This window comes from Monodelphis domestica, chromosome 1 (assembly GCF_027887165.1).
Source record: "Monodelphis domestica isolate mMonDom1 chromosome 1, mMonDom1.pri, whole genome shotgun sequence".
In the NCBI taxonomy this organism is placed as follows: Eukaryota; Metazoa; Chordata; class Mammalia; order Didelphimorphia; family Didelphidae; genus Monodelphis; species Monodelphis domestica.
Genome location: NC_077227.1, coordinates 186,003,324 through 186,029,588, shown reverse-complemented (window position 1 = coordinate 186,029,588; position 26,265 = coordinate 186,003,324). Strand labels below are relative to the sequence as shown.

Sequence of the window (26,265 nt, the reverse complement as noted above, 5' to 3'; positions counted from 1 at the left end):
CCCCTCCTCCATTTTCAGGATGTCAAGTAAAAACTTCAGGGTTGTTTTGATTTGCACTTTCTCTTACTCTTCTAGGTGATTTGTGGTGTTTTTTCATGTGATTGTCAAAACTTTGCAGTAAGTTTGAGAACTGTTGTTCATATCCTTTGGCCATTTATTTATTGGGAAATGGCTTAATCATGAATGTTTACTAATTGTTTTCCTTATCAGAAAAGTTTGATACAAAGGTTTTTTTCCCATTTGATCACTTCCCTTCTTAATCTAGATACATTGATCTTGTCATTATATACAAATTTTCATTTTCAAGTAATGAAGTTATTTTATCTTTTGTAATTGACCCTGTCTTTTGTTTAATTAAGAATATATCTCTTATCCAGAGCTGTGAGAAGTACATGATGATCTGTTTATGTTCTGATTTTTTTTGTATGATCTTTCATATTAACATAATGTATTCATTTATTTGGGAATGGTGTGTCAGGTGTTTGTCTAAGCATAATTTCTGCTAGACTACTTTCTAGTTTTTATAAATAGGAATTTTTCCCAAGGTAACTTATGTTTTCCATTTAATCACACATTGATTTATGGAGATCTTTGTTTCTGAATATACCCTTTCTAGGCTGTTCTAGTGAACTCTCTGTTCTTTTAACCAGTACTATATGGTTTTGATGACTGCTCTTTTATAATTTAGTTTGATATCTATTTGAAATAATAGTATTGATATTGGAAACTACGGAGTGTCTCTTTATAACATGATTGTTCACAGCCCTCAAATCCTTCACGAATCTATAGAGGTGTTTGCCATCAGGCCCTCTTTTTGTTTTTTTAACGGGCAGGATGGATGTGTTGTATTCAGATTTACAAGGGATTATTATTTCCTGTGAAATTAATGAGTTAATTACTGGGGTAATTCCCTCAATTGCCTCTTTTGAGAGGGGATACTGAGGAATGGAAGGAGGTGGGCTAAGTTTAGTTTTTATCTGCATAGGAACAGCCGACTTAAGTAAGCCTACATCGTAAGATGTGGCCCAAAGAGACTCCGGTATATCTTCAGGTATTGCAAAGGTGGGATGCTCTTTTTTCTCGTGACTCTGAGAGAATTACAGGGAGTAAATTTAAAGATTCCTCTGGTACTTCCAATGATAAGGAACCATCTGGGGAGCAGGTTATTGTGGCTCTGAGTTTGCATAGAAGGTCCCTCCCCAGCAAATTTAAAGGAGAGTCAGGCATCAAAAGGAAGGAATGTTGTACCTCTAGGGGTCCTATAGGCACCTTTCTAGGAGGAAGTCTTTTAACTCTTTGGGTTATTCTTGATACTCCCATTACATTCTCTGAGCCAACAGAATAACATTGTAAATCAGGTGTTCTCTTTAATACAGACCAGGAAGCTCCAGTGTCTAATAGAGAATTATAATAGGTGTTACCCTCCTTTAAAGTAACATGGGGTTCATTAGTATGGGGGGGTAGTGGATAGGGACAACAGGTAGTAGGACATCAGGGTCCGGAAAATCAAAAGTTGTATCCTCTGATTCCTGTGCCCCAGCCCCCCCCCCCCCACACACACACCTTCATTGTGTTTGGGAAGTTCCTTGGGCACCCCCCTGAAAAGTGCTCCCCTGAGGGGCATTTGCGCCTTCAGTATTTTTTGGACGAGCACCATTTTTCATATTTTGTTGTGGAGTTATTTCATTTGAGTTATCATTTTCCCAATATCCATTCCTATAGTCATCATTCCTAAAGTTGTGGTTTTCATTGTCATAATTATATTTATTTCTATAATTATCACTTCTGTAGTTGTTATTAAACTGAGTATTCCTTCTTATAATCTTGAGAAAAGCTCAACACTCTACCGTATTGTGGCCCTTCTTCCCACAGAAGTGGCAAGTAATGGCCTTTATTACCTTTCTTTATTTACCTACTTTTATTCTTTTCTTTAATCTTACTGCTATTACTAGAATTTCCAAAATTATATCACATAATAGTGGGGAGATTCAGCATCCTTGCTTCATTCCTATAGTTATTAAAAAAAGGTTATAGTGTAATTCCCGTTTTATATGATGCTCACTTTTGGTATTAGATTGATCTTTTTTATATGAAGATAGAATCATCTCCCTTTGGTATTTCTAATATAATTAATCAGCAACCTTTAGTTTAATCAATAAACTGAAAACACTCCTACTTAACTCTTGACCAGTCACTAGGTGGAAGTGTTCACAAGTCAAAAACTCTCACCTCCAAAGGGGACTGCCCAGCCCTGGATAGGGCTAAGCAGTTTGGAAGCTGTGATTGGTTCCTGTCAAGGGGAGAAGAGACAGGAAGTGATGTGGGAAAAGGACTATAAAAAGGCCATGGCTTCCTGGATTCAGGGCTTCTTCTTTTCTCTTGGGATCTTCTGGTTGGAGTCATGCCTGCCTTAGTTCTTCAGTGAGGAAACCCTCTCTGCTTATTGGTGCTTCAGTTGGACATTCTGTTCAGAGTAGGTTCTGGTGATATTGTTAGAGGTCTTAGCCTCATGCGTACTGAAGGTTCTTGGGGGATTCTTCAGCATCTCCTGGCTCTTAGGATTTTGGTTTCCCAATTAGGACTTTGGATTCTGGTGAGATTCGCTTTCAGATTCACATTTGCCTTCTGGAGACATCAGGATTAAACTCAGGGTTTTTGTTGCTAGGCAGTACTTTCTGTCTCTTTATCTACATTTTTCCACTTTTTGTAAATAAAGCTGCTAAAAGTCTTTTTGACTTAAGCTGTAATATATTTAAATCAGTGACCACAATATTACTTTAGAATTCTCATATGTAGCATAAAGCCTAATCTTAAATTCTTATATTTATAATATTTTTACAAGTTCCTGTATGCTTATAAACAGTACTGCACTTTTTCAAAGGCTTTTTCTTTATCTGTTGAGTTGATCATATAGTTTTGGATGTTTTCTTTAATATGGTAATTATGTTAATGTCCTAATGTTGCACCATTCTTGGTATGAATCTCACTTCATTATGAGTAATTTCTTGGCTAAATACCTCTTATGTTTTTGATGGGATTTTGTTTGAAACTTGGAATCATTGTTCATTAATTATATTTATCTATAGTTTTCTTTACCTGCTTTTTTATTTTTTAACCTTTACCTTCTGTCTTGGAATTAATACTGTGTATTGGTTCAAGGCAGAAGAGTAGTAAGGGTTAAGCAATAGGGGTTAATTGACTTGCCCAGGATCACACAGCTAGGAAGTGTCAGTCTAGATTCAAACCCAGGACCTCCCATCTCTGGACCTCGCTCTCAATCCACTGAGCCACCCAGCTGCCCCCTCTTTCCCTGCTCACAAGAAATCTTATTTGTCACAAAATATTCTGGTTAATTTCTTTTAAAATTTGATAGAATTTTCCTTTGAATTCATCAGGGTCAGGAATTCTTTCCTTTAGTAGTTTATAGCTAGATCTATTTCATTTTCTGAGATTGAATTATTTGAGATCTCTATCTCATATTCTGACAGTATTTTCTCCTCTATCTCTTGTTTTCTGATTATTCTTTTTAAAAATTTCTTCTGGTTTTGTTATGATCTGCTTTTTATTGATTTGATATTCAGCTCTCTTTTTAATCAAATGAGTTATGGACTTATGAATTTTATTACTTTTTTCAAATAACCAGCTTTTTATTTATAATTTCTGTATTTCTCCTTTTATAGGTTTGTTTATTTTTTAATTTTAAAAAATGCAAATTGAGTTCATTAATCTTTTCTTTTTCTGTTTTATTAATGATTGTAATGATATGATTTTCCCCTGGAGGACTGCTTTAGCTGTATCCCAGACATTTTGATAAATAGTTTTATCATCATTTTCTTTTACATAGTTACTAATTGTTTCTATGATTAAAAAAAAAAAAACACCTTACCTTCTGTCTTAGAGTCAATACCCTGTATTGGTTCCTAGGTAGAAGAGTGGTAAAGGCTAAGCAATGAGGGTTAAGTGACTTGCCCAGTGTTACATAGCAAGTATTCATCTGAAGCCAGATTTGAATCTGGGATCTCCCATCTCTAGCCCTAGGTCTCAATCCATTGAGCCACCCCCTGCCCCACCCCCACTACCAATTTGTTCACACATTTTAAGATTTTATTGTTAAGTGTCCATTTGGGTCTGTATCTTTTGTTTGTGGTCCTTGAATCAATTTTTGTTCTCCTAGCATTGTTACCAATAAGGGATCCATTGAGTATTTCTGCCTTTTCAACTTTTGCTTGCAATATTTTTGTTCCCTCGCACACGGTCAATTTTTGTAAACGTTACATATAATGTAGGAAAATATGTATATTTTTTGTTGTCTTATTTAGATGACACCACAGGCCTTTTAAGATTTATCCAGAACTAATGAAGAGATATTGAAATCTCCTATCACTGTGTTATTACTTTTCTTTTAAGCCTTAGCTTCTGTCTTAGTATCATTTCAAAGACAGAAAGCACCATGGTGTAGACAGTTGGGCTTAAATGACTTGTTTGAGGCTAAAGTTGGATGTGGAATTGCTTTCTCTGCCTTCTTGAGCTCAGATGTTTCCTTTTTGAATTTGAATGCTAAGGCATCTGGAGCATATAAGATTATTGCTGATATTAGTTTATTGTTTGTGATTCCTTTCAGTGTAATATAATTTCCTTATTTATCCCTTTTTATTTTTTAAATGTTCATTTTTGCTTTGTGGGATAACATGATGGCAACTCCTGATTTTTTGAAAATTTTACTTAATATGTAGTAAAATTTCCCCCATCTACTCAGTTTTATTTTGTGTCTTTTAAAATGTTTCTTGTAACAAATTGTAGAAGTTTGTTCTCTTATTAAATCTTATCACTTTTATTAAATTGGACTATTTAATCCTTTCACATACCTTCAGAACACACTATTCCATTCCATTCTCCTGGTTGGTGCAGAATAGTCTTGTGTTAATGAAATGTCCTTTCATTTATATTTGAAGATCTTTCTCTTGATTGTTTGTAAGACTTGTTCCTGGATTGACTTGTTAAATTTAATCACTATGCATTTTAGAATTTGTTGCATTTGGGTCCCCCTCCCCTATGGACTATATATGAATCTTTTCAATTGAAATTTCATTTCCTACATTTAGAAGACCTGAGCAATTCTCTTTTGTTATTTCCTTGATTATGGTGATAAGGTTTTTTTGGTCGCTTTGTTCTTCTTTCACATTCCTTAGGTAGGTTGTCTTTACATGTCATGTTGTTGAGATCTGAGTTTCACTTGCATGGTGAGCATGTTTTCTTGTTTTTTGTTTCTCTTCTAGATTACCCTTCACTTCTGTGTATTTATATTCCCACTATATTGTTTTTTCTTTTGTTTCTTTGATGAGCCTTTCATTGTACGTTTTAAATGATAGAGGTGATAATGAGCATCCTTGTTTCACTCCTGATCTTATCGGGAAGTCTTCTAATTTTCCAGTTTGTTCTTTTGAAACAAATAAACAATTTTTGTGATCAAGTAAAATAAATCTAACTTAAAATTTTAAATATTTTATTAACCAAGCCATCATTTATTTCCTATCCCTATTTCCCATCCCCACGTAATTAATAAAAAAATAAAAACAAAAACTTCCTTAACAATCAAAACACATTTCTACATTGGCCATGCCCCCAAATATATTTTTCATTTTCCATTTTGGAATTATCAGTTATTTTGGACATTATTAATGTGCTTCATCTTTGGTCTTCTGGAATCACAATTTTGTCATTGCATTGATCAGAGTTGTGATGTTTTTCAGAGTTGTTTCTATTTAAAATGTCTTTGTAAAAATTGCCCTCTCAATTCATCTCACTTCACTCTTACCAGTTCATAAAAATCTTTACAGTTTCCTCTGAAACAGGCTCTTTCATCATTTCCTATGGGGCAATTTAATTTCATTAAATTTGTATTTCATAATTTGTTTAACCATTCCCCGATAAGAGGCCACACTATAAATTTCTACTTTTTTGCTATAGCATAAAGAACTGCTAAAAATATTTTCATGTATCTGGTTCTAGATCTAGTAATTGTTACTATAGTGGAGAGTTATAGTGGAAAGGATTGTGACTTTTGAACATAATTTTAAGTTGCTTTACAGAATGGAACAATTCACAGCACTACTTGCAGTTCATTATTAGTATGCCTATCCTTCCAGAGCCTCTCCAGCAATTGCCATTTTACTTTTTTAAGATCTTTTTCAATCTGATAAGTAAGTTTTGGAACCTCAGAGTTGTTTTGATTTTCATTTCCCTAATTACTAACAATTTTGAGGATTTTTTCATATTTCATTGATAGCTTGAATTTCTTCCTGTGAAAACTGCCTATTTTATCATCTTCAACCATTTATTTAAAAATTTATCTGATTAGTTTATCTTTAAAATGTTATAGAATCTTTCTCATTGTAGGAAAATTAATTTTTATTCCTGGATCTCAGTTTCTTCCTTTATAGAGTAATGGAATTGACTTAGATGGTCTCTTAGGTTCCTTTCTCATCTCTAAATCTTATGAACTAGAGATCTTTTTTGTATTTAAAAAAAATTTCTTACCATTAATCCCTTAAGACTTTTTAAAAAAGGAATTCTTTGAATAATTATCAAAAAGTTATAATTGTTATTTTTTAAAGAGCAGTTAAGATGTCTAGACTTAACCAATATGCAGTATAATTTGATATTCACAAGGTTAAAGCTTATATTTTTGCCTTCATGTACAACATGCTTAGCATGGTGGTTTGTATGTCATAGCCACTAAGTGGTTTTGGTTTCATTTTGGTCTAAGATTTAGATGTCACCCCATATAGATTCTGATTATATTTAATACTGAGCATTTCTAGGGAGATTAGTATGAATTTTTTCAAAGGTACAAGAATAACTCAAATTCAACTCTACATTCTAGGAAATATATCAATTCTTGAGATAGAGCACATTAAATGGTCATTTACCTTATGTCGGTGAGATTACATAAACTCCCTTGAAGTCTTACCATAATTGCATCTTTGTGTTTTTTGAATGAGTATATCCTGGTGTTTTTTTTTTAAGTGGTGTTAAAATGCAAATTTCCACTGACATAATTTTATTTCTCACTTAAACTAACATAACTGATTGCTTGGTATAGTGAAGATTAAAATGAATAGAAATGCACATATTACTCTTTTGCAACAGATAACTGTTTTCCATATTGGATCAGATGAACATCAAGATATAGATGTTGCTATACTGACAGCACTGCTGAAAGGTAAGATCTGAAAACTTTGTATAAAAAAGGTGTCTGAATTCTGTACTATGTAACATTTCCTTCATTTAAAAAATAAAATCTATCCCTATCCACCCCTTCTCATCCCCCATTTCTATTCCCCTCTCCCCTAATGAATCATGCCTTGTAAAAATGGAATTTTTACACCAGCAAAACATTAACAGTGACAACATATGCCATATTTCACAATAAAAGATTTGTTTACTTCTGCAAAGACTAAGGAAGTTTCTTTTCTTATTTTTATTCTAGGACAAGCTTAGTCATTATAATTGTATGAAAAATGATTATTGTATTTGAAGACACATGTTTTCTTTATCCAGCTAATTCTTTTGCAAAGTTACTTTGCTCAAGTAAGCTGTTTTAGTCTCATTAAATTGAGAGTTTAGTTTCACCTAAGCAGAATAATTCCATATTCAAAATGAGGAGGTAGCTCACTCAGAAATACATTCATTACTTAACTTTGTTCTCTGATAAGCTGATACTTTCGTGAATAAAGGGAGTGAGACATCAGGAGTTAGTGCAAAAAGTAGTAGCACAATTGGCCTTCTAATTCCTTGTATAGCACTGCTATTATTCTCAGTTCATACCCTATATCCTTCCATCTTCAGAAAGGCAATATACCTTGCCTGAAGTTCTTATAGAGAAGGTTAACATTACTGGGAATTCCGGTTTGATTCTTGTCATGGACCCATCAGTGTGATTGGCAAACCAAGTCTTTCCCTCTTCTCCCATCTTTCTCATTTAATGAGCTTTCTTCCATCTCCTTCACACCCTGACTCAAATGTTAAAATATATGTCTCTCCACCACTTCGCATTCCCCATTTCCATTCCTACACACACACTGAATCATGCCTTGTAAAAATGGAAAAAGAAAGACAAAAAAAATTTTTAAGAAAACCCACCAAATCATTAATTGTGACAACATATGCCATATTTCACAATAAAAGATTTGCCCACCTCTGCAAAGAATAATGAACATTCTTTTCTCACTTCTGTTCTAGTTGAAGGCTAACACCTCTGTTTGCTCAAGTGATCTCATTCCATCCCTTTTCCTTTAACAGATTATCCCCTCTGTGATCCCTACAGTTTCACTTATTTTCAATATTTCCGTGTGTGCTGGCTCCTTTCTTACTGTTTAGAAACATAGGAGTTCCCTATCCTGGGGACAAAAAAACCTCATGTGATCCTTCCATTCTAGGAGTCTATCATCCTATATCTTTTACCTTTTGTGGCTAAACACCTCAAAAAAGGCTATCTACAAGAGATGCCTCCACTTTGTTCCCCTTCACTCTCTTCTTAACCTTATATAAATCAATTTCTGACCTCATAATTCTACTGAAAATGCTCTCTTCAAAGTTACCAGTGATCTCATATATCTATGTATGTACATACATACATTTTATTTTCCCAATTACATGTAATAACAATTTTCAACATATGCTTTTTGAAATTATAAGATCCAAATTGTCTACCTCCCTCCCTTCCCAACCCCCTCTTGGAGATGATAAGCAATTTGATCTGGATTATACATGTATTATCATGGAAAACATACTTTCATTTTAGTCATTGTTGTAAGAGAATACGCATATAAAACTAAAACTCCCAAATAAAGCTACAAATAAATTAATGTGAAAGATAGCATGCTTTGATCTGCATCTGACTTCAATAGTTTGTTCTCTGGAGGTGGATAGCATTCTTTGTCACACATCCTTCAGAATTGTCCCAGATCATTGTACTATATTGCTGCCACTATGCACAATGTTCTGGTTCTGCTTATTTCAATCTGCATTAGTTCAAATAGATCCCTCCAGCTTTTTCTGAAATTATTTTGCTTATCATTTCATATAGCATAATAGTCTTTCCCCACTAGCCTGTACCACATTTTGTTCAGCCATTCCCCAGATGATGGATAATTAAAATAATAGTAGACAATTTATAATATCTGGAGTCTACTTGACAAGACAAACATAGGAATTTTATAAACACAATTACAAAACATTTCATACAAATAAAGTCAGATCTAAGCAATTACCATAGATGTTCATCTCATTTTTTTGATCTCTAGGTTTCTGGCCATGAGTACACATGACCCTCTTTTTTTCCCCCAAGCTATTCTTTCTGTCCAGAGTTATAATCAATAAACATTTAAGTCCCTACTATCTACCAGGCCTTTTACTAAGTGCTAAGGATACAAAGAAAGGACTCACAGCCCCTGTCTTCAAGAATCTCACCATCCAACAGGGAAAGGCAACTCAATATTAACTTATCCATACCTAATCTTTTTTTTCCCCTCCTGAACCCTTTAGTTTATTCCTTCTGGGCATCTCCTTCTGATTATCTCATCTATCTAATTTAACATAATAATCTCTCCCTCTAAACTATTCTTTCATTCAAACTCATTTGTTACTTTTAAGAACAGTTGTTTTTCTAGGCACTCAAGTTATAAGTTGTGTCAGCCTATCTTTTCTTTTCTCTAAATCTCTTGTACCCAGTCAGCTGTCAAGCCTTACATCTTGTTCCCTCCTCTCTACTTTACATGCCCACCATACTCTTGCAGGTTTTCTTCTCTTCTCTTTTGTATTATTGCAATATCCTTTTATTTGTTCTCCCAGTATCTGGTCTTTACCCTCTTCAACCCATTCTATTCAGAATTGCCAAAGTAATTATAATAGTTTGATCATTTCTTTCTTACTCAAAATTTTCATTTTTTCTTCCTTTTCAGGAAAAAATCAAATTTCTCAGCTTGGCATTTAAAACACTTTCAAAACACATACTTTAGTGTGTTCTTTCTATCTCTGCGTCCTCGCCCTCCCCCCAATCACTTCTTTTGGCAAGAGTTGGTAGTCTTATTTGCATCCTTTAAAAAAAAATGTTTGATGAATCAAATTGAGGTGGTGGTTATTTTTTTTCCCTTAAACTCACGCACCCACACAAAATCCTTATAGAATAACAAAAAATGTTTTTGATAGGTTTAGTTTGTCTTCTAGCGGAATTATAGATATTCATGTTTTAAAAGATGATGACTTTGTGAAATTTAAATGTTGATACATACCTCTTATTTGATTCAGGTACTAATGCGTCTGCATTTGACCAACTTGTTCTCACACTGGCATGGGATCGAGTCGATATTGCCAAAAATCATGTATTTGTTTATGGACAACAGTGGCTGGTATGTAAACAATCTTTATTCTGAATGAAACTTGGAAGTTTATTTAATAACCTGAGTGATTGCATAATATTCATTCAGCCTATGATTTGACTTTTTTTCCTTCCATTAATGGATATACCCAATGTGAAAACAAGCCCAGGTAAACTTTTTAATTATTCATTTTGATCTCTAGATCCATTTAGATTTCCTCCAACTAAAAATGATCCCTCCCTGTTCTTGTTTCTTCTAACACTGTCAAAACATTGCTATAGCCCTTATCACTTCCTGCCTATGTATTTTATGATGTATTTGTTATCCTCTTTTACTGAATTGTAAGCTCCTCAAGGGGAAAAACTGTTATTTTCATTCTTATATAACAGGGCCATGCACCTACTGGTTCTTGTTGATGGTTCATTAAATGTTTGTTCTGTGTCTGGTGGCCCATACTATATTTAAAATTCTCACTGATAGCAATGCAGCCTTCATCAATTGTCTTGTTATCCAGAATTTCAACTAAAAGTTATCAACTTTGAGGTTTTTTGTTTTTTTTTAATACTCACTGCATTTAAAATCCAGAATTTTGAAAACCAATGAAGATATTAATTCTGGGAATGAACTTTGGCCCCTAATAATAGTCTTCATGTCATTTTGCCAGTTGATTTTTAACATTATAATCTATAAAGAAAATAAGTAAGTCTCTTAATGTTGGGAATGTCTACATTAAGAAAGGACTTTTAAAAAATAACACTGTAATTTTCATTCACTTGTAGCTTAGCAATAACCAGTTGACAATTAATTCTTCAAAATACCTTTAATTTTATTGACACAAACATTTCTTTTTATTACATTACTTAACAAATGTAGTTTTGCCAGGACAGATCGGTCTTGTGTTTTAGATTTGAGATTAGAAAGAAATGAGATATTTGTATCTCATTGTAAAGGTTAAATTTAATGGTTAAATACAGTTTATTTACCAAAATAAGAGGGGAAACAATAAAGTAGAGAAATGTGAAAGAGGTTAGAGAAAATACCTATACTAATCCTCAGCCAGGAGGGCCAGTAGTGAGTAATCATGTGGCTTCCTCCAAGATGGAAGCTAGTCTCTTAGGAAACTAGGAAGGAAGTCAGCCTTTTCACTCACTCAACTAAGTAGTCCAGGAATCAGAATCTAAGTTGAAGTCAGGATCCTCACTGCAATCTCCAGTGAGGTTTCCTCTAAGACTATCTCCAGGAGCCACTCTCCATGAGACTCAACTTCACCAGACTGCCAGCCCAAGGATTTTGTGGCTTTTATGGTGGTTTCCTAGCCCTGTCCCTCTTCACAGGGGCCAATAGACAAAAAGAACCAAGAATTTCCTTTCACACCATCCAAGAATTAACAAAAAGCTATATAAGTGGATGGACTTTTGGAATAGAGAAATAATATTCATTGAGGATAAAACATTGATTTCCTTTGGGTATACTTTGCTAGTGATGATCATACTGCTGGTTCTACTGCTATTCTAAAGCCTAAGAAAAGAATTGTAAATCATATATATTATATATATATATATATATATATCCAACTGCCCCTTTCTGTACTCTTGAGACTGTGGTGCTACATCGGTAGCCTGAGTCTCAGTCCCCTTGCGTGCCCTAGGCACTTTAAAACATAAATTGCAAAGATAATGCCAGCTTGCATTTGTAAATATAGTTCGCTTATCTGGGAATTCAGTTTGCCCTTAAAATCTCAGATCTAGTTCTTAGCTCTATATTTATTTAACACAGTAATACCAACATTTCCCTCTGAGACACTCTTCCACATTCTTCTGTGTGTTTTTGACTTAAAAATAAATTTATTCATATTTTTGTTTTTGTATTCAATTTCTCAGATTATCCCTCCTTTTCTTGCTATTGAGCCATCCCTTATAATAAAGAATATAAAAGGTGATGGGGAGGGGAGGTTTCAGTAAGAATAATACTATAGTTTTTTAAATCTGAGTTATATTTGGTGTTCCACATTCATAATCTCTCCTCTCTGCAAAATAATAAAGATAACTTCTTATATGTCTTCTTCTTCTTCTTCTTCTTCTTTTTTTTTTTTAAACCTTTACCTTCCGTCTTGGAGTCAATACTGTGTATTGGCTTCAAGGCAGAAGAGTGGTAAGGCCTAGGCAGTGGGGGTTAAGTGACTTGTCCAGGGTCACACAGCTGGGAAGTGTCTGAGGCCAGATTTGAACCTAGGACCTCCCGTCTCTAGACCTGGCTCTCAATCCACTGAGCTACCCAGCTGCCCCCACGTCTTCTTTTGTATTAAATTCAGTCATTATAGTTTGATGCCATCCATTTTCCAATATTAGATATAATTTTACTCATTTCCTGGACTTCACTGATAGTCACCAAAATTTCAGAATACTTCTTAATCTCAAGTTCTATTTCCAAATTCTCTCTCTACCACTATCACCTATTAGCATCTCCTTTAAAATTGGCTCTATCCATATCGACCATCCAGTCAGAATCTTAGTAGTAGTTGTCTACCCACCTTCTGAGCACTCTCTTATGTCCGTACTGAATGAGTTCAGAGCCTAGTTCACAGTCTTTTTCTTCTCACATCCTGTACTTATGTAAGGAGACTTCACCATACATAGTGGTACTCTCTCAAATTCCCTAATCTCACAATTCTTCAACTTTTTCATGTCTCACTATCTACTTTTCCACCTCACCGATACACAAAAATAATCATACCCTTAATCTTTCCACTACCTAAAAATGTTCCACTTCCATGTTTATAAACTCTGAAATTCCCTTCTGATCACTATCTACTTTTAATTTCACTTATCCAAGCAATCTCCATTACATGCACATTTGATCCTGTTCTATCCCATCTTCTCTAGAAGATTGCTTCTCCATGATCTCTACCCTCTTATGTCTTTTTTCTTTTCTTTTTTTTTAACTCTTACCTTTTGTTTTAGAATCAATACCATGTATTGGTTCTTAGGAAGAAAAGTAGTAAGGGCTAGGCAGTGGGGGCTAAGTGACTTGGCCAAGATCACATAGCTAGGAAGTGTCTGAGACTAGATTTGATCCTGAGACCTCCCATCTGTAGGCCTGGTTCTCAGTCCACCAAGTCACTCCCTTTTTTTTCCTCTTTAGTTAAATTTTTCGCCATCAGCAAAATGCTGCCACCCCTTCCATCCTCCCAAATGCTGAATGAAAAACAAAACCTCAGTTACAAAGGTGTAGTAAAGCAAAATAAATGTCTGAATTGGCAGTGTCTAATTAGCTAAAAAGAGGGATTGTGTCTGTGCCTATGGGTGTGTTTTCTGCATCATTCATTCTTGTCACTATACAGATTGTTTTGGTATGTTCACTTTTTTCTGCATTAATTCTTATAAGTCTTCCCATGTATCTCAGTGCTTCATCATTTCTTATATAGCACAATAGTATTCCATTACTTGTTCAGCCAGTCATCAATTTCTCCTCAAAAGGCACCCCCCCTTTTTTTTCTTAAGTTAGAGTTTTGCTTAGGACTAATTATTCCCTTAATCTACCTTCACACTATTTATCCCTTCTCCTTTTTATCTCCATCTTGAGTGAGATGTATTTGTTCATCCAACTCTTTGTGTTCATTTTTCTCCCCTATGGCCAGTTTAGGTTCAAGTCTCAGCTATTCATTCCCACCTCCTATTCTTCTCTCTATCGATCTTTGTATCACCCTAAGAGCATTTCCCCAACTATCATTTTCTCTCCCTAATGTAGTCTTTTTTCCCTTCTTTTTCCAGTCTTATTTTTAAGATCAAGATATTGTAGAACTACTTGTAGGTCTTCTAAGTAGACTCCTTCTATTAGCTATGATGATGATAAGTTGCAGAGGGGGCATGTATATCATTTCTCTAAATTAGGGAAAGCAGGAAAGGGAAATAAGCATTTATCAAGTCCTTACTGTGCTCAGTACTTTATAGATGTCTCATTTGATCCTTTAAAAAGCCATGTAAGGTAGGTTTTATTATTGTCTCCATTTTGTAGATGAGGAAACTGAGAATAGAGATTAAGTGACTTTAGCTTGCAACTATGAAGTATCTGAGGGTGGGTTTGACCTTCCTGTGCTTTATTCATCATACCACCTAGTTGACCTAGTAGAAAGCAGGCAATTTATCCTTGTTTAGTCCTTTATTAATATTAATTGATATTAATAGTTTGTTCTTATTTACCATTTTATGTTTCTCTTCATTCCTGTGTTTGAACTTCTAAGTTTCTATTAGCTGTGGCCTTTCCATCAGTAATTTGTCTTTTCTTTTTGTAAGATAATACTCAGTCCCAGTCATCCCCCCCCCACCCCCAAGACAATACTTGGATTTAAGCTGTCATTTGTTGCTCCCATTTCTTGAATTTTTTCTGTTTGTATTTTTTTCCCCTTTGACCTGGAAACTGAATTATATATTCCTATAATGTTCCTGGTAATTTCATTTTGGAATTTGTTTCAGGATGTAACTGGTAGATTCTTTTCTATTTCCAAGAGAGATCTTGTGAACAGTCTTGTCTTTTTCCAGCAAAATGTGAGGCAAGGTTCTTAGTTGAGAGTGGAGGAGAAAAAAAAACTGTAGGAAATTTGAAGAGAGAGAAAAAAGTTCCAGTGTTTCCTCTGGTTCTAAGATCTGATTAGTTTTCTGTTAAGATTTCTTGAATCATAATGTCTAGGTTCTTTCTTTGGTCATGACTTTCAGGTCTTTGCCATATTTTCCTCCTCAATCTGCTTTCTCATTCATCATCCTTTTGACTTCTCTGCAGATACTTTGATACTATTGATCACTCTCTTCTTGATATTTTCTTCTTTCTAGGTTTCTATGATACTACTCTATCCTGATTTACCTTCTACCTTACCTATCTGATGACTCCTTAGTCTACTTTACTGGATCTTTGTTCAGGTCACACCCATTTTCTGTGAGTACTCCATAGGATTCTGTCTTAGGTCTCCTCCCTCTTTGTACTGTTTCACTGGGTGACCTACTCAGGTCCCATGCTTTCAATTATTTCTGTGCTGATGATTCTTAGATCTACTTTCCTAGCCTAACCCCTAATTTCATATCTTCATGTGCCTTATTAGATGTCTCAGAGACATCCTAAATTCAGTATCTACAAAATTGAATTCATTATTTTCTCAAACCTTTCCCACTTATTTTCTCTATTTTTGTTGGAAGAACCATTTTCCCAATTACCTAAACTTATAGCCTTGGGTCATCTTCAACTTCTCACTCTTCCATATCTAATCTTTTTCCATGTGCTTTTGATTTTACCTTCCTGGCATTTCTGTCTATACTCTAATCCATTCTCTACTTAGCTATTCAATTAATTTTCCTAAATTATAGAGCTGAGAATTTCAACCCAACATACTCATTTAATTCCAGTTAAACTATCATGTAGAACAGTGATGGTGAACCTTTTAGGGATTCTGTGCTGACCCCCAACCCACCCCCCAAATTGCCTCCTATGGCTATGGGGACCTGGGGACAGAGTAAGAGGGCTGCTGCAAAAGATACCTGGGAAGAGGAGTTCAGAGACCTAGTGTCCCCTCCCCTGAGTTCTGGGGCAGAGATTGGGCTGCTAGCTATCTTGTGCCTTCCTGAGAGGAAGCTACCTCCTCCAGCCATGGGGTCCACTCTTGCATCCAGCCTTCCCAGGGGCAGGCCAAGGGAGTAGGGTGCTGCCCAGCTTGGATCAGCTGGGAAGGTGGGGGGTAGCTCAGAGACTGAGCACCCCCACCCAACCACCAGAGAAGCCACCTCCTGTGTCATGGGACCCGTCCCTGCATCCAATTTCCCTGGTACTGTCTGTTAGACTGTGACCCATATGGGGTGGGAGTCAGGGGCAGAGGGAATACAGTTAGCCTTTGGGGGATGAGGTCAACCCCTTCTCCCCCCAGACTGGTGGCTATCTGGGAAAAAAAGAAGAAAGTGGAGATCTTTTAGGGAGTGGGGCCAGACTGGGTGGTAGGAGAGGAGACTCGTGTCCCACACCCTAGTCTGAGAAAAGGAGGGGTGTAGCCTGAGGGCTCTGCTCAGGCGAGAGGGAATAAGCACAGAGGGATGGGGAGGTATAGGGAAATACAGTGGAGAGAGGGAAGGGAGCATGCCCACAGAGATGTGTCATAGATTCACCATCACATATCTAGAAAATCAAATATAAAATCTTTTGTTTCGCAAGATCTTTTACAACTTGACCTCTTCCATTTCTAGTCTTAAAATTTACACCCCCACAACTTATTCTTCAGACCAGTAACACTTACTGTATTGTTCCTTACATAAAATACTCCATCTCTAGACTGTTCTCCAAATCTGTAATACTGTCCTTCTGCCTTTTGACTTTTTGGCTAACTTTGATTCCCATCTAAAAATTCATTTTTTCTGAGAATCCTTGCCTGATGCTCCTTAATGCCACTACCTTCCCACTACTAATTATCTCCCATGACTTGTTTGTACATAACTGTTTTCAGGTTGTCTTTTCTCTTAGTCTGTGAGCCCTTTGAGAGCAGGCTCTGACTTTTGCTTTTCTTCATAACCCTTACACTTAGCCTAGTGACTAGAATAAAGTAAGCACTTAAATGCTTATTGATTGATTAAAATTAACACCTTATATCCTCAGACCTTTCTTGTTCATTCATTGAAGTGCAAGTGTTCCATTTACTCTGAGAGTGTCATCCAGTTATATCTGCTTATCTTTTTCTTTCTGGAGAATATAAGCAATTGTAAAATTTAGTTGGGACAACCTCTATTGTTTCTGAATGGTTTCTACTTATATAATAAATGTGCATTTATTCTACTTTTGGCTGAAATCATAGCCAGTTTTCCTTACATTTTTGTTTAAAAAATTTTTTAAATGTAAGTGATGTACAGTCTTTGTGCACTGGTTTCATAAAATAAGTAATGCAAAGCAAATGCTTTATCTTTTATCTCAGTCACTTATTTAAAAAATAAGTTTCATATTGTTCCAAAGAATATCTTTTCCCATTCTGGCAGCCTGAATCTGAATCTTCTTATTTTTTCACTTGACTTACTAGAATTCTATTCCATCATCATTTAGGGAAAACTAAATGTAAGTGTTCAGGGTAAATTCAGTTGTACTCATTTTTGCATTTATAAAAAGTCTTATATTTAATTAACATTGCTTAAATATATTATTTATCTTGATCCCCATTTTTTAGGTTGGATCATTGGAACAAGCTATGTTAGATGCACTTGTAATGGATAGAGTCGCATTTGTAAAACTTCTTATTGAAAATGGAGTAAGCATGCACAAATTCCTTACAATTCCTAGGCTAGAAGAACTTTATAACACAGTAAGTATTTAAATTTTTTAAGTTATATCAAAAGTACTGTAGGGGCTCCATATCCTCTGGGAATATGTTCCAAGACCTTCCATGAGTAGCTGAAATTTCAGATATAAGTAAACACCTACTGATCCCATATATATGTGCTCTCTCTCCCTTATCTTCCCCTCTACCCAGTACTTCTCTACTTCCCCATACACACCCCCCAAAGTGGCCTATATCTAAAGACAGTCCCCTCCATCATCTGGTGGTAGCCTCTTTCTTCGTTCCTTCCTCCTTCCCCGGGAATGACCTTGGGTAACTGAAATGCCACATAAGGGGAGACTATTATAGTATTTTTAATGTTTATAGTCAGTACTGTCAACATCATGTCTTTCCATCTTTCATGTACACTTGTGTCAACATCTTTGTCAGTCAAAAAGCATTTATTAAGTACTTAACTATGTGCTAAGCACTGAGGATAAAAAAGAAAGGTAAACAGTCTCTGCCTTCAAAGAGCTCACAATCTAATGGAGGAGACAAGCAGCAAATAAATATGTATGAATAAATTATATAACAGATAAATAGGAAATAATTAACTGAGGGAAGTCCCTAGAATTAGGAGGAATTGGAAAAAAACTTCCTGGCAAGGTAGTATTGTAACTATAAGGGACAGATGAAGAAGGAAAGCATTTTACCCATAGATGATGATTAGAGAAACTGCCCAGAATATTTTCAGCCAAGAGATATAGTGTCTTATTTGCAGAATAGCAACTAGCCAAGTATCACTAGGTCAAAGAATATGTTGGGCAAGATAAAGATGAAAGAAGAGAGTAAAAGATGGGGTGTGAGAGAGGGGTTTGCTTACTAACTATTTTGAATGCCAAAGAGGGTGTTTTTTGTTTTTTAATTTGATCCTGAAGACATTAAGAAGTCACTAAAGTAAATAATGAATTAATTTGGGGGAATCTTAACTTGTATTTTCCATTTCCCCCGTGTAATGACTATGCCAAAGGTTCTCAAAGTGTGGTACATTGATCTCTTGTGGGGATCCCCAAAGGGCAGCCATCGTGTTAAAATGTATGTTCCTACTCTTGACGTAGTCCATAGTAACACCAAGTGGTCAGGACTACTTAGAAGGGAAAGAGGAATTATACAGAAAGGTCCATTTACACTAAATAAGAATTGGCTATATTTCAACTAAAGCAATATATCATAAAAGATTGAATATAACAGTAGATGTGAGAATAAAACTTCTATTAAGCCAGAGACTAAAGAGATTTCTCAAAAATGCTTATCTTTGATATATGACGGGCTTACTAATTTTAAATCTTTTACTAAAGAAATGCTTTTAAATTTATGTTTTAATTTTTAACATGGTAAATAATAAATAGCACTTTGGGGTCTTTGATAATTTTTAAGCATATTAAGAAGTACTGAGACCAAAAGTTTTGAGAATTGCTCTTTTACATCATTATCATTCCTTTTATCCTTAAATTGCATCATTTATTTTAAAATTATTCACTGTACCCCTTTATTTTTTAAATTCAGTACCAGATAAAGAGATCTCCCCTTCTAGTTCCCCAAACTTCGAATTTTTCATTACTTTTTATGCTTTTGGAATCTGTTATTTACTAAAATGAAGCCAAATGCTATTGTGAGGGGGGCGGAATTTGAATCTGGCTATAAATTTAATGATTTTTATTATGATTTTATTAACAGACAGGAGAAGGGAAGGAAGATAAGAGAGAATGAGTGAGTCAGTCAGTCAGGGTCAACTCAAAAGTTGGGAGACTGAAAAATCCAGTCTTGCATCAGTTTATCAAACTTTCTCTCTGCCCACTGACTCTCACCTGTCATGCCTCCTGAGCCAACTGTGACCTTGCTCTTATTTCTGAACCGTCCAGGGAGACAGCCATCCATCCTGCCTCATGATCCCTTATCTCAATTTCGGGCTTTCTGGCTGACTCCAAGGGGCACCAGAGGTTCCATTCTGTCCTTTTGATCCAGGCGCCCCCCCCCCCCCCCTCCTAATAATATCCATCACGCACTATATAATTATAGTGGACACCCCTGGTCTTGGAGAAAATTTGAGGTAGTGGGTCTTCTTTCATTGTTGTTTTGGGTATACCTATTGTTACATGATTTAGCATATGCTATCAGATTGAGGTTAGTTTACCCATTAGTTTTGATTTGCTGGTGGTTTTTTTGTGATTGTTTTTCCAAAGAAAGCTCAGTGGTGTATAGGCTGTATCTGGAAATTCCAATAATAATGGTAAGATAAATTTTTTAAAGAGATGCAATAAGACTTTTTTTTTGGTTTGTTTTCCTTCCTCAAAGTCTTTCCTGTCTCTTTACAAATGTCAAGGATGACTTCTCCAGTTGTGGAATGCAATTCATTATTTTCATTACTTAAAATAAATTTACCTAGCATTGAATATAATTTAAAAATTTAAGACATTTTAAATTCTTAGTTTTACATTTTTCTTCCTTGTTATGCTTATATTTAATTTAATGGAAGTCTATTTAGAAACAGATTCATAGAGGCAGCTAAGTGGTACAGTGGAAAGAGAGCCAGACCTGGAGACAGGGGTTCTGGATTCAAGTTTAGTCTCAGATGCTGCCCAGTTCTCTGACCCTGGGCAAGTCCCTTAATCCCAGTTGTCTAGCACTTACTGCTCTTCTTCTTTGGAACTGATACTTAATATCAATTCTAAGATAGAAAGATGAGTGTGCACAAAGAAACACCAAAGCAATTAGAACTTGCTGCCTCTGTCAGAAGCAGCTGGCGAACCCACATTAACCATGCCGCCGCCACCTTTGAAGATGAACTACGTTGACGTCTTGCCGCTGCGCGTGAACGCCGACACCAGGCCACAACCGCACCTCCCGTAACAACTGGCATCCCAGGCCCCATGTGCCACAACCTGTGTGCCTCAGCCTTTGGACTTCAAAGCCACATGAGGATACATCAATAGATGATAATGCACAAAGACAATTGTCATTCTCGGTCACCGAGAGACTACCACTACTAAAGATAGAAAGTATGGGGGGTTTTTTGGGGTTTTTTTTTTTGGTTTTTAAAGAAAGGAAGAAAGAGATCCATAGCAGTTTAGATCTAGAAAAAAGACTAACTTATTTATTTTTATCTACTCATTTTACATTTGAAGAACCTACTTACTGGCATTCCAACGTTCATTGCAATAGGGCTTTTTCAATGTTCTTCCTTCATTCTCTATCCCATTTGAAGTTTTTACCTCCTTGTTAGGAGAAAGTTTTGTTTCAAGGAAGTCTATAAAGGAAGTATTTGCTTAGTAAACCCCACTTCCTTCCCATTGAACCAGTGATAAAGAATCCCAAAATTTCTCCATTTGATCTGTAACCAGTTGTTTGATGGTGAACATCTATATTAACTACTATGCCAGCTATACTGTAAATAAAATTCTATGTAATATAAAGTCTCTCACCTCCACAAGTTGACAGTTTAGTTGGAGATTAAAAAGTCAGTAATCACTTATTAAGCACCACTGTCCAGTACACTGTGTTAATCACTGAAAGAGACAAAATATTTAATAAGATTATCTTTAGGGGGCAGCTCAGTAGCTCAGTAGATTAAGAGCCAGGCCTAGAGACAGAGGTCCTAGGTTCAAATCTGTCTTCAGACACTTCTCAGCTGTGTGACCCTGGGCAAGTCACTTCACCCCCATTGCCTAGCCCTTACCACTCTTCTGCCTTGGAACCAATACACAGTATTGTTTCTAGGACAGAAGGTATGGGTTTTAATTAAAAAAAAAAAGATTATCTTTGAAGACTCATAAATTTGAACTAAACAGAACCTTTGGGATCTTATGGTATTCTAGTCCTAAATATTCAGTTTACAGCTGAAGAAACTGAAGCTCAGTGAGAGAATTTATTTCTGAAACTAGATTTCCCTGAAATATTTTTTAAAAATATTTCTATCTTGGGTGTCTTTACTGTGAAATGAGAATATCAAAAGTACCTGGGATTTGTGAAAAGATATGAACGGATGTCACAGATAACTAGTGATACTATTTTTATGCTACAGATTCCCAAAGAGATTTTAGAAAGGGGAGACAACTTATTGCTAAGTAATAAATGAAGAAGAAACTTGATTTGAGCCTCATACATAGAAATTTTGAATATTTGTGGGTGTGATTTTCTATTTTTCTATAAATTTCTACTAGAATACAATAACTTTGATTTCATAAGCTTTTACTGTTAGGTTGAAAAAGCAAACACTAAGTGTGTCAAAGTAGTTTTACCTATAGCATAAAAGAATCCTAATTTTTGCTATTATTTCAATTTCTCAGTCAACAAGTATTTATTAGGTGCTTTCTATTTGTTAAGGGGTAAGCTAGGTTCTCGGGATATAAGAAAAAAACAATGAAATTGTCTTTTATGAGGTTAAAATCTAGCAAGATAAGAAAATACACACATACACACACATACTCCTTTTCTCCCCCTTTCCTCCTCCCCATACACACACACACACACACACACACACACACACACACACACACACACACACACACACACACACACACAAAGTCTGTTATATTTGAATGATAGCGAACTGCCTCTTACCTTACTGTTTAAACTGATATCATAATCTAGTCAGTTGGGCCATTATAAACAATATTGAAGCCTTTGACAAAGCTACTCATGCTGTCCACTTTGAGCATCTCAAAAGTCTGATATACCTTAAAAGATTATTCTTATATGGATCACCAGTGGCTTAAAATCTTTTTTGTAAAGAAATCTTTTTTCTTTGAATTCTTCCTAAGCTTCGTTGATAATTTTCTAGAAATTTTAATATCTACATATTTTTTCATTTTCCATAAAGAAACAAGGCCCAACTAATCCAATGTTATTTCATCTTGTTCGGGATGTCAAACAGGTATGTTTTACAATATTTGAAAATATTAAAATATTAGCCCTTAACTGTTTTTTAAAAGACTTTATATATAGATAATTCATACTTAGAGTTATCCTAATTGTCAAAATAAGTATTTTTAAAATTTCCTCTAATATTTCTCAACATAGGTATAGTGGATTGAAAACTTGTTTTGGAATCAAGAAAAATTAAATTCAACTCCTACTTCTGACCTGTGTTGACTATGAGTCCCTGGGCAAATTGTGTGTTTCCAGGGCATTTCTCTTGAGTTTTTATATTGAAGAACAATTGCTTATGTGCATTATCACATCAGTGAATTCACTGGTCATAAATATAAGTATGCCCTCAAAAAGTCATGAAGACAAAGGAACCTTTCTCATCTTGATTTCATTGCATATTAACTTAAGTTATTGCTAATGAAAGTTTGCTTTAAGTTTTTTTTTAAAGAAATCATCAATGACTCTTGAAGAAAGTTTGTTTTTCATGTTGCTCTTTAATATTCTATAACTCATTCCTCAGAAACAATAAAAGATTTTAGGATGATAATATCAAAATAATTCAGAAATAAAAATAATATAAGTATTATATTTTTACACTTTATTCTTCAAAATACTCTGCATTATTTTATTTAACCCTCATCAAAAAGTCATTGAGTTTGTTTGGTTCTGTGATATTTTCTTAGCTGTAATTATGATCATCAAGCTACTACCTACAATTTGCAATTTATGCAACCCTATGCTACCTCTTGAAATCATTCATTTGTTTGTTTTGAAGGCTGTGTCTGTATGTACTCAAATGATTTTATTTAAAACATCTTACTCAGCAAATTCTCAATTTGGAAGTACTTAGTTTTTATCTATTCCCTTTCAGTCTTTCACTTTCTAGTTTCTAGGTTCTTCATTTCAGTCCTTTCCTCAAACTGGAATCCAGTAGGGAAAATTTGGATTATTTATTCTAATTCTTGTTTATTGATTCTATTTTTTTAAACTGGCACGACTTAACAAGATTTTTTCAGAAGGAAACATTTAATTGATTAGCATGAAAGGAAACGATGGCAAGCTTTGGGTCCAGGAGTTTTCCCTCACATTTGCAATGTGAACTAGTAGGAAGAAACAGTTGATTCTGTCACCAAACATGTGAGTTGATGCAGCTATACTTTATATGTTTGCTGTGATGACAGGCTCAATTTTTTTTAATATGTAAATTTTTCTTCATAAATAATGGACTCAAAAAGGACAAAAAGGATGATTGAACATTTTCTGAAGTATATAAAACAAGATGTTTGTATAAGAAGTACAAATTTGGGCAAGGTGGGACAGACAAGGAAAATGTTTGCTTCAAATTTTTGTAAGAGTGATTCTGTCCCCTCGTTCCCTCTCCACTTTGTCATTTCCAGTATTCTCCTGTTATATTGGACATTTGTGGAGATCTTGTTTTCTATATTAAAATATGTCTTTTTACATTTACTGATATTCAGAATGAATTAGTTTATTAAGAACTTTTGGTAGCATAATAAAAGTGATTAAAATGAAGAAATTTTCTAGTTTAAGTTCATATTTTAGGCAGAAAGATAAATAATAAAGTAGAGATATCTGATGTGAATTTTGAGAACTTATACAATAAGATAATCTCACAGCATATGTCAAATATGAAACTACAAAACTGTTAAAAAGTATAAATCTCATGAAATAAATTATGAAGAGAAAAATAGGAAGAATATCTGGGAAGAATGGGTCTTGACATAATGAGTATAACAGAAGAAAAGATATTTAAAATAATGTCATTTGAGTATATAGACACAGGATTGTACATTTAATCTATTTGTTCAATGATACTAAAAAATCCCAAATAAAGATTTACTACAATGTTGAAAATCATGTAGGTGTAATTCCTTCTCTTTCCAATAAAATTATGTAGTTTAGATTTATAATAATTCTGTGTTCAAAATGTTCATGTGTAAGTGAATTGTTGGAATATTAGGTTTCATTTACTTATAGAAACATTGTGATAAATGAGGATTAGATTTCCATGCTAGTACATTAAAAATCTGTTTAGCTGATCATGTAAAAATATTATATTTTGTAACTGAAACAACTGAAAAACAAAAATTTCAAATGCTAGTTTCAGAACTGGAAAACATTTTAGTTATATGGGTGAAGTAACATAAAACATAGTAATATTAAAAGCTATATAACTATGTGTTAGTTACTTATTCTTTCTGATTCTCATCAATAATTACCATAGTATTTTCTTAACTCACAGGTTGTTGTGAGAATCATATGGAATAGTAATATCTATAAATTGCTTTGCAAACCTTGGTTATATAAAAATATATTATTATTAATTTAGGATTTTAAGTACTATTTATAACATTCCTAAAGGGAAATCTTTATAAGGTAGAAAGAAATTTGTCTATTTGGAAAGAAGACTGTGTTTCTTCCCTCTACACCACTCTTACTTCAGTTACTGGGAGGATTTAGTATTAATGAATGAGTCAAAGTCTTATTCCCCTTTATCACAGGATCTCTTTTGGTTAGATTTGCGCCTTAGGGTACTTTTAGACCTAGATCTCAGGACTAAACATGCTCCCTTCCAGAGGTAACATCACTAAGTCAGAAATGTCTTTCCTTCTTCCCTTGTACCTGGTGGTATTTTACCACCCATTGGGTAGAAATGAATTTTAAAATTCCAGGGACCATTTTTCATTACCTAGTCAAAGTCCACATATGCAAGATGCAAATAAATAATTGGTACAACTATGACACTTTTTACATGGGGATTGTTAATGTGTGGTTTTCAATTACTTAAAGAGGGAATTTCATCCTACAAATTTAATGATGTTTTGTTTTCAGGGGAATCTTCCTCCAGGATATAAGATAACTCTGATTGATATAGGACTTGTCATTGAATACCTCATGGGAGGAACCTACAGATGCACTTATACTCGAAAACGTTTTCGAGTAATATACAACAGTCTTGGTGGGAATAATCGGGTATGTGAATTTTCCTTTAGAAATAGTAAATGCAATACTATTGTAAACTTGGAAGAAAACATATTAAGCTTTACAAGAAACTCATTGGGCTTATAAAAATTATAGTATTTAAATCAAAGCTACCTGGATATTTAATCACATAAGCTTTATTTGTATTACTTAGTTTATGTGTATGACTTCAGTGGTTTTTGGAAATTCTTTAAATATGGCTACATTAAAAATTTGTGAAAACTAACTCATTTCTAGCGATCTGGACGAAATACTTCTAGCAGTACTCCTCAGTTGCGAAAAAGTCATGAATCTTTCGGTAACAGAGAAGACAAAAGGGAAAAAATGCGACACAATCATTTTATCAAGACTGCACAGCCTTATAGACCAAAGGTATTTTTATTTATGTGACACCTCTTTGGACCTCCTCCATATCAGTTATTTATATATAGTAAAGCCACATGACAATTTTAATGATATAAAATAATGTTTTGAAATTTTCTTAGAAACTGATTGTTTTAGAATCTATTTTTCTATGTAATAATGACATAATGTAGATTCATTAGTTTTTCATTGAAAAAATGTTCAAAGAAAAATAGTACATATTCTTTTATGCTACTATAAATATCTTTAAAATGTGTGATAAGGCTTTTACAATTCAATTTATTGACATAAATTCCATGAAGAGAAATGTTACAA

The 26,265-nt window shown here is 34.6% G+C and overlaps 1 protein-coding gene and 1 long non-coding RNA gene across 4 annotated transcripts in view; one reads left to right on the top strand and one right to left on the bottom strand.

Moving 5' to 3' along the window:
- Positions 1-26,265, top strand: part of TRPM7 (transient receptor potential cation channel subfamily M member 7) — a 165,922-nt gene that overhangs the window by 79,513 nt on the left and 60,144 nt on the right. For all 3 annotated transcript variants that reach the window (XM_007479942.3, XM_007479943.3, XM_056810187.1), the window contains exons 10-15: positions 7,150-7,222; positions 10,309-10,409; positions 17,566-17,700; positions 22,535-22,588; positions 25,438-25,578; positions 25,825-25,959. In XM_007479942.3, coding sequence (XP_007480004.1) covers positions 7,150-7,222; positions 10,309-10,409; positions 17,566-17,700; positions 22,535-22,588; positions 25,438-25,578; positions 25,825-25,959 — 639 coding nt within the window. The remainder of the gene's footprint in view (positions 1-7,149; positions 7,223-10,308; positions 10,410-17,565; positions 17,701-22,534; positions 22,589-25,437; positions 25,579-25,824; positions 25,960-26,265) is intronic.
- LOC103106828 (uncharacterized) overlaps positions 21,138-26,265 on the bottom strand; it is a 71,490-nt gene continuing 66,362 nt past the window's right edge. The window contains exon 4 of the long non-coding RNA XR_008914877.1: positions 21,138-21,221. This is a non-coding gene — a long non-coding RNA (uncharacterized LOC103106828). The remainder of the gene's footprint in view (positions 21,222-26,265) is intronic.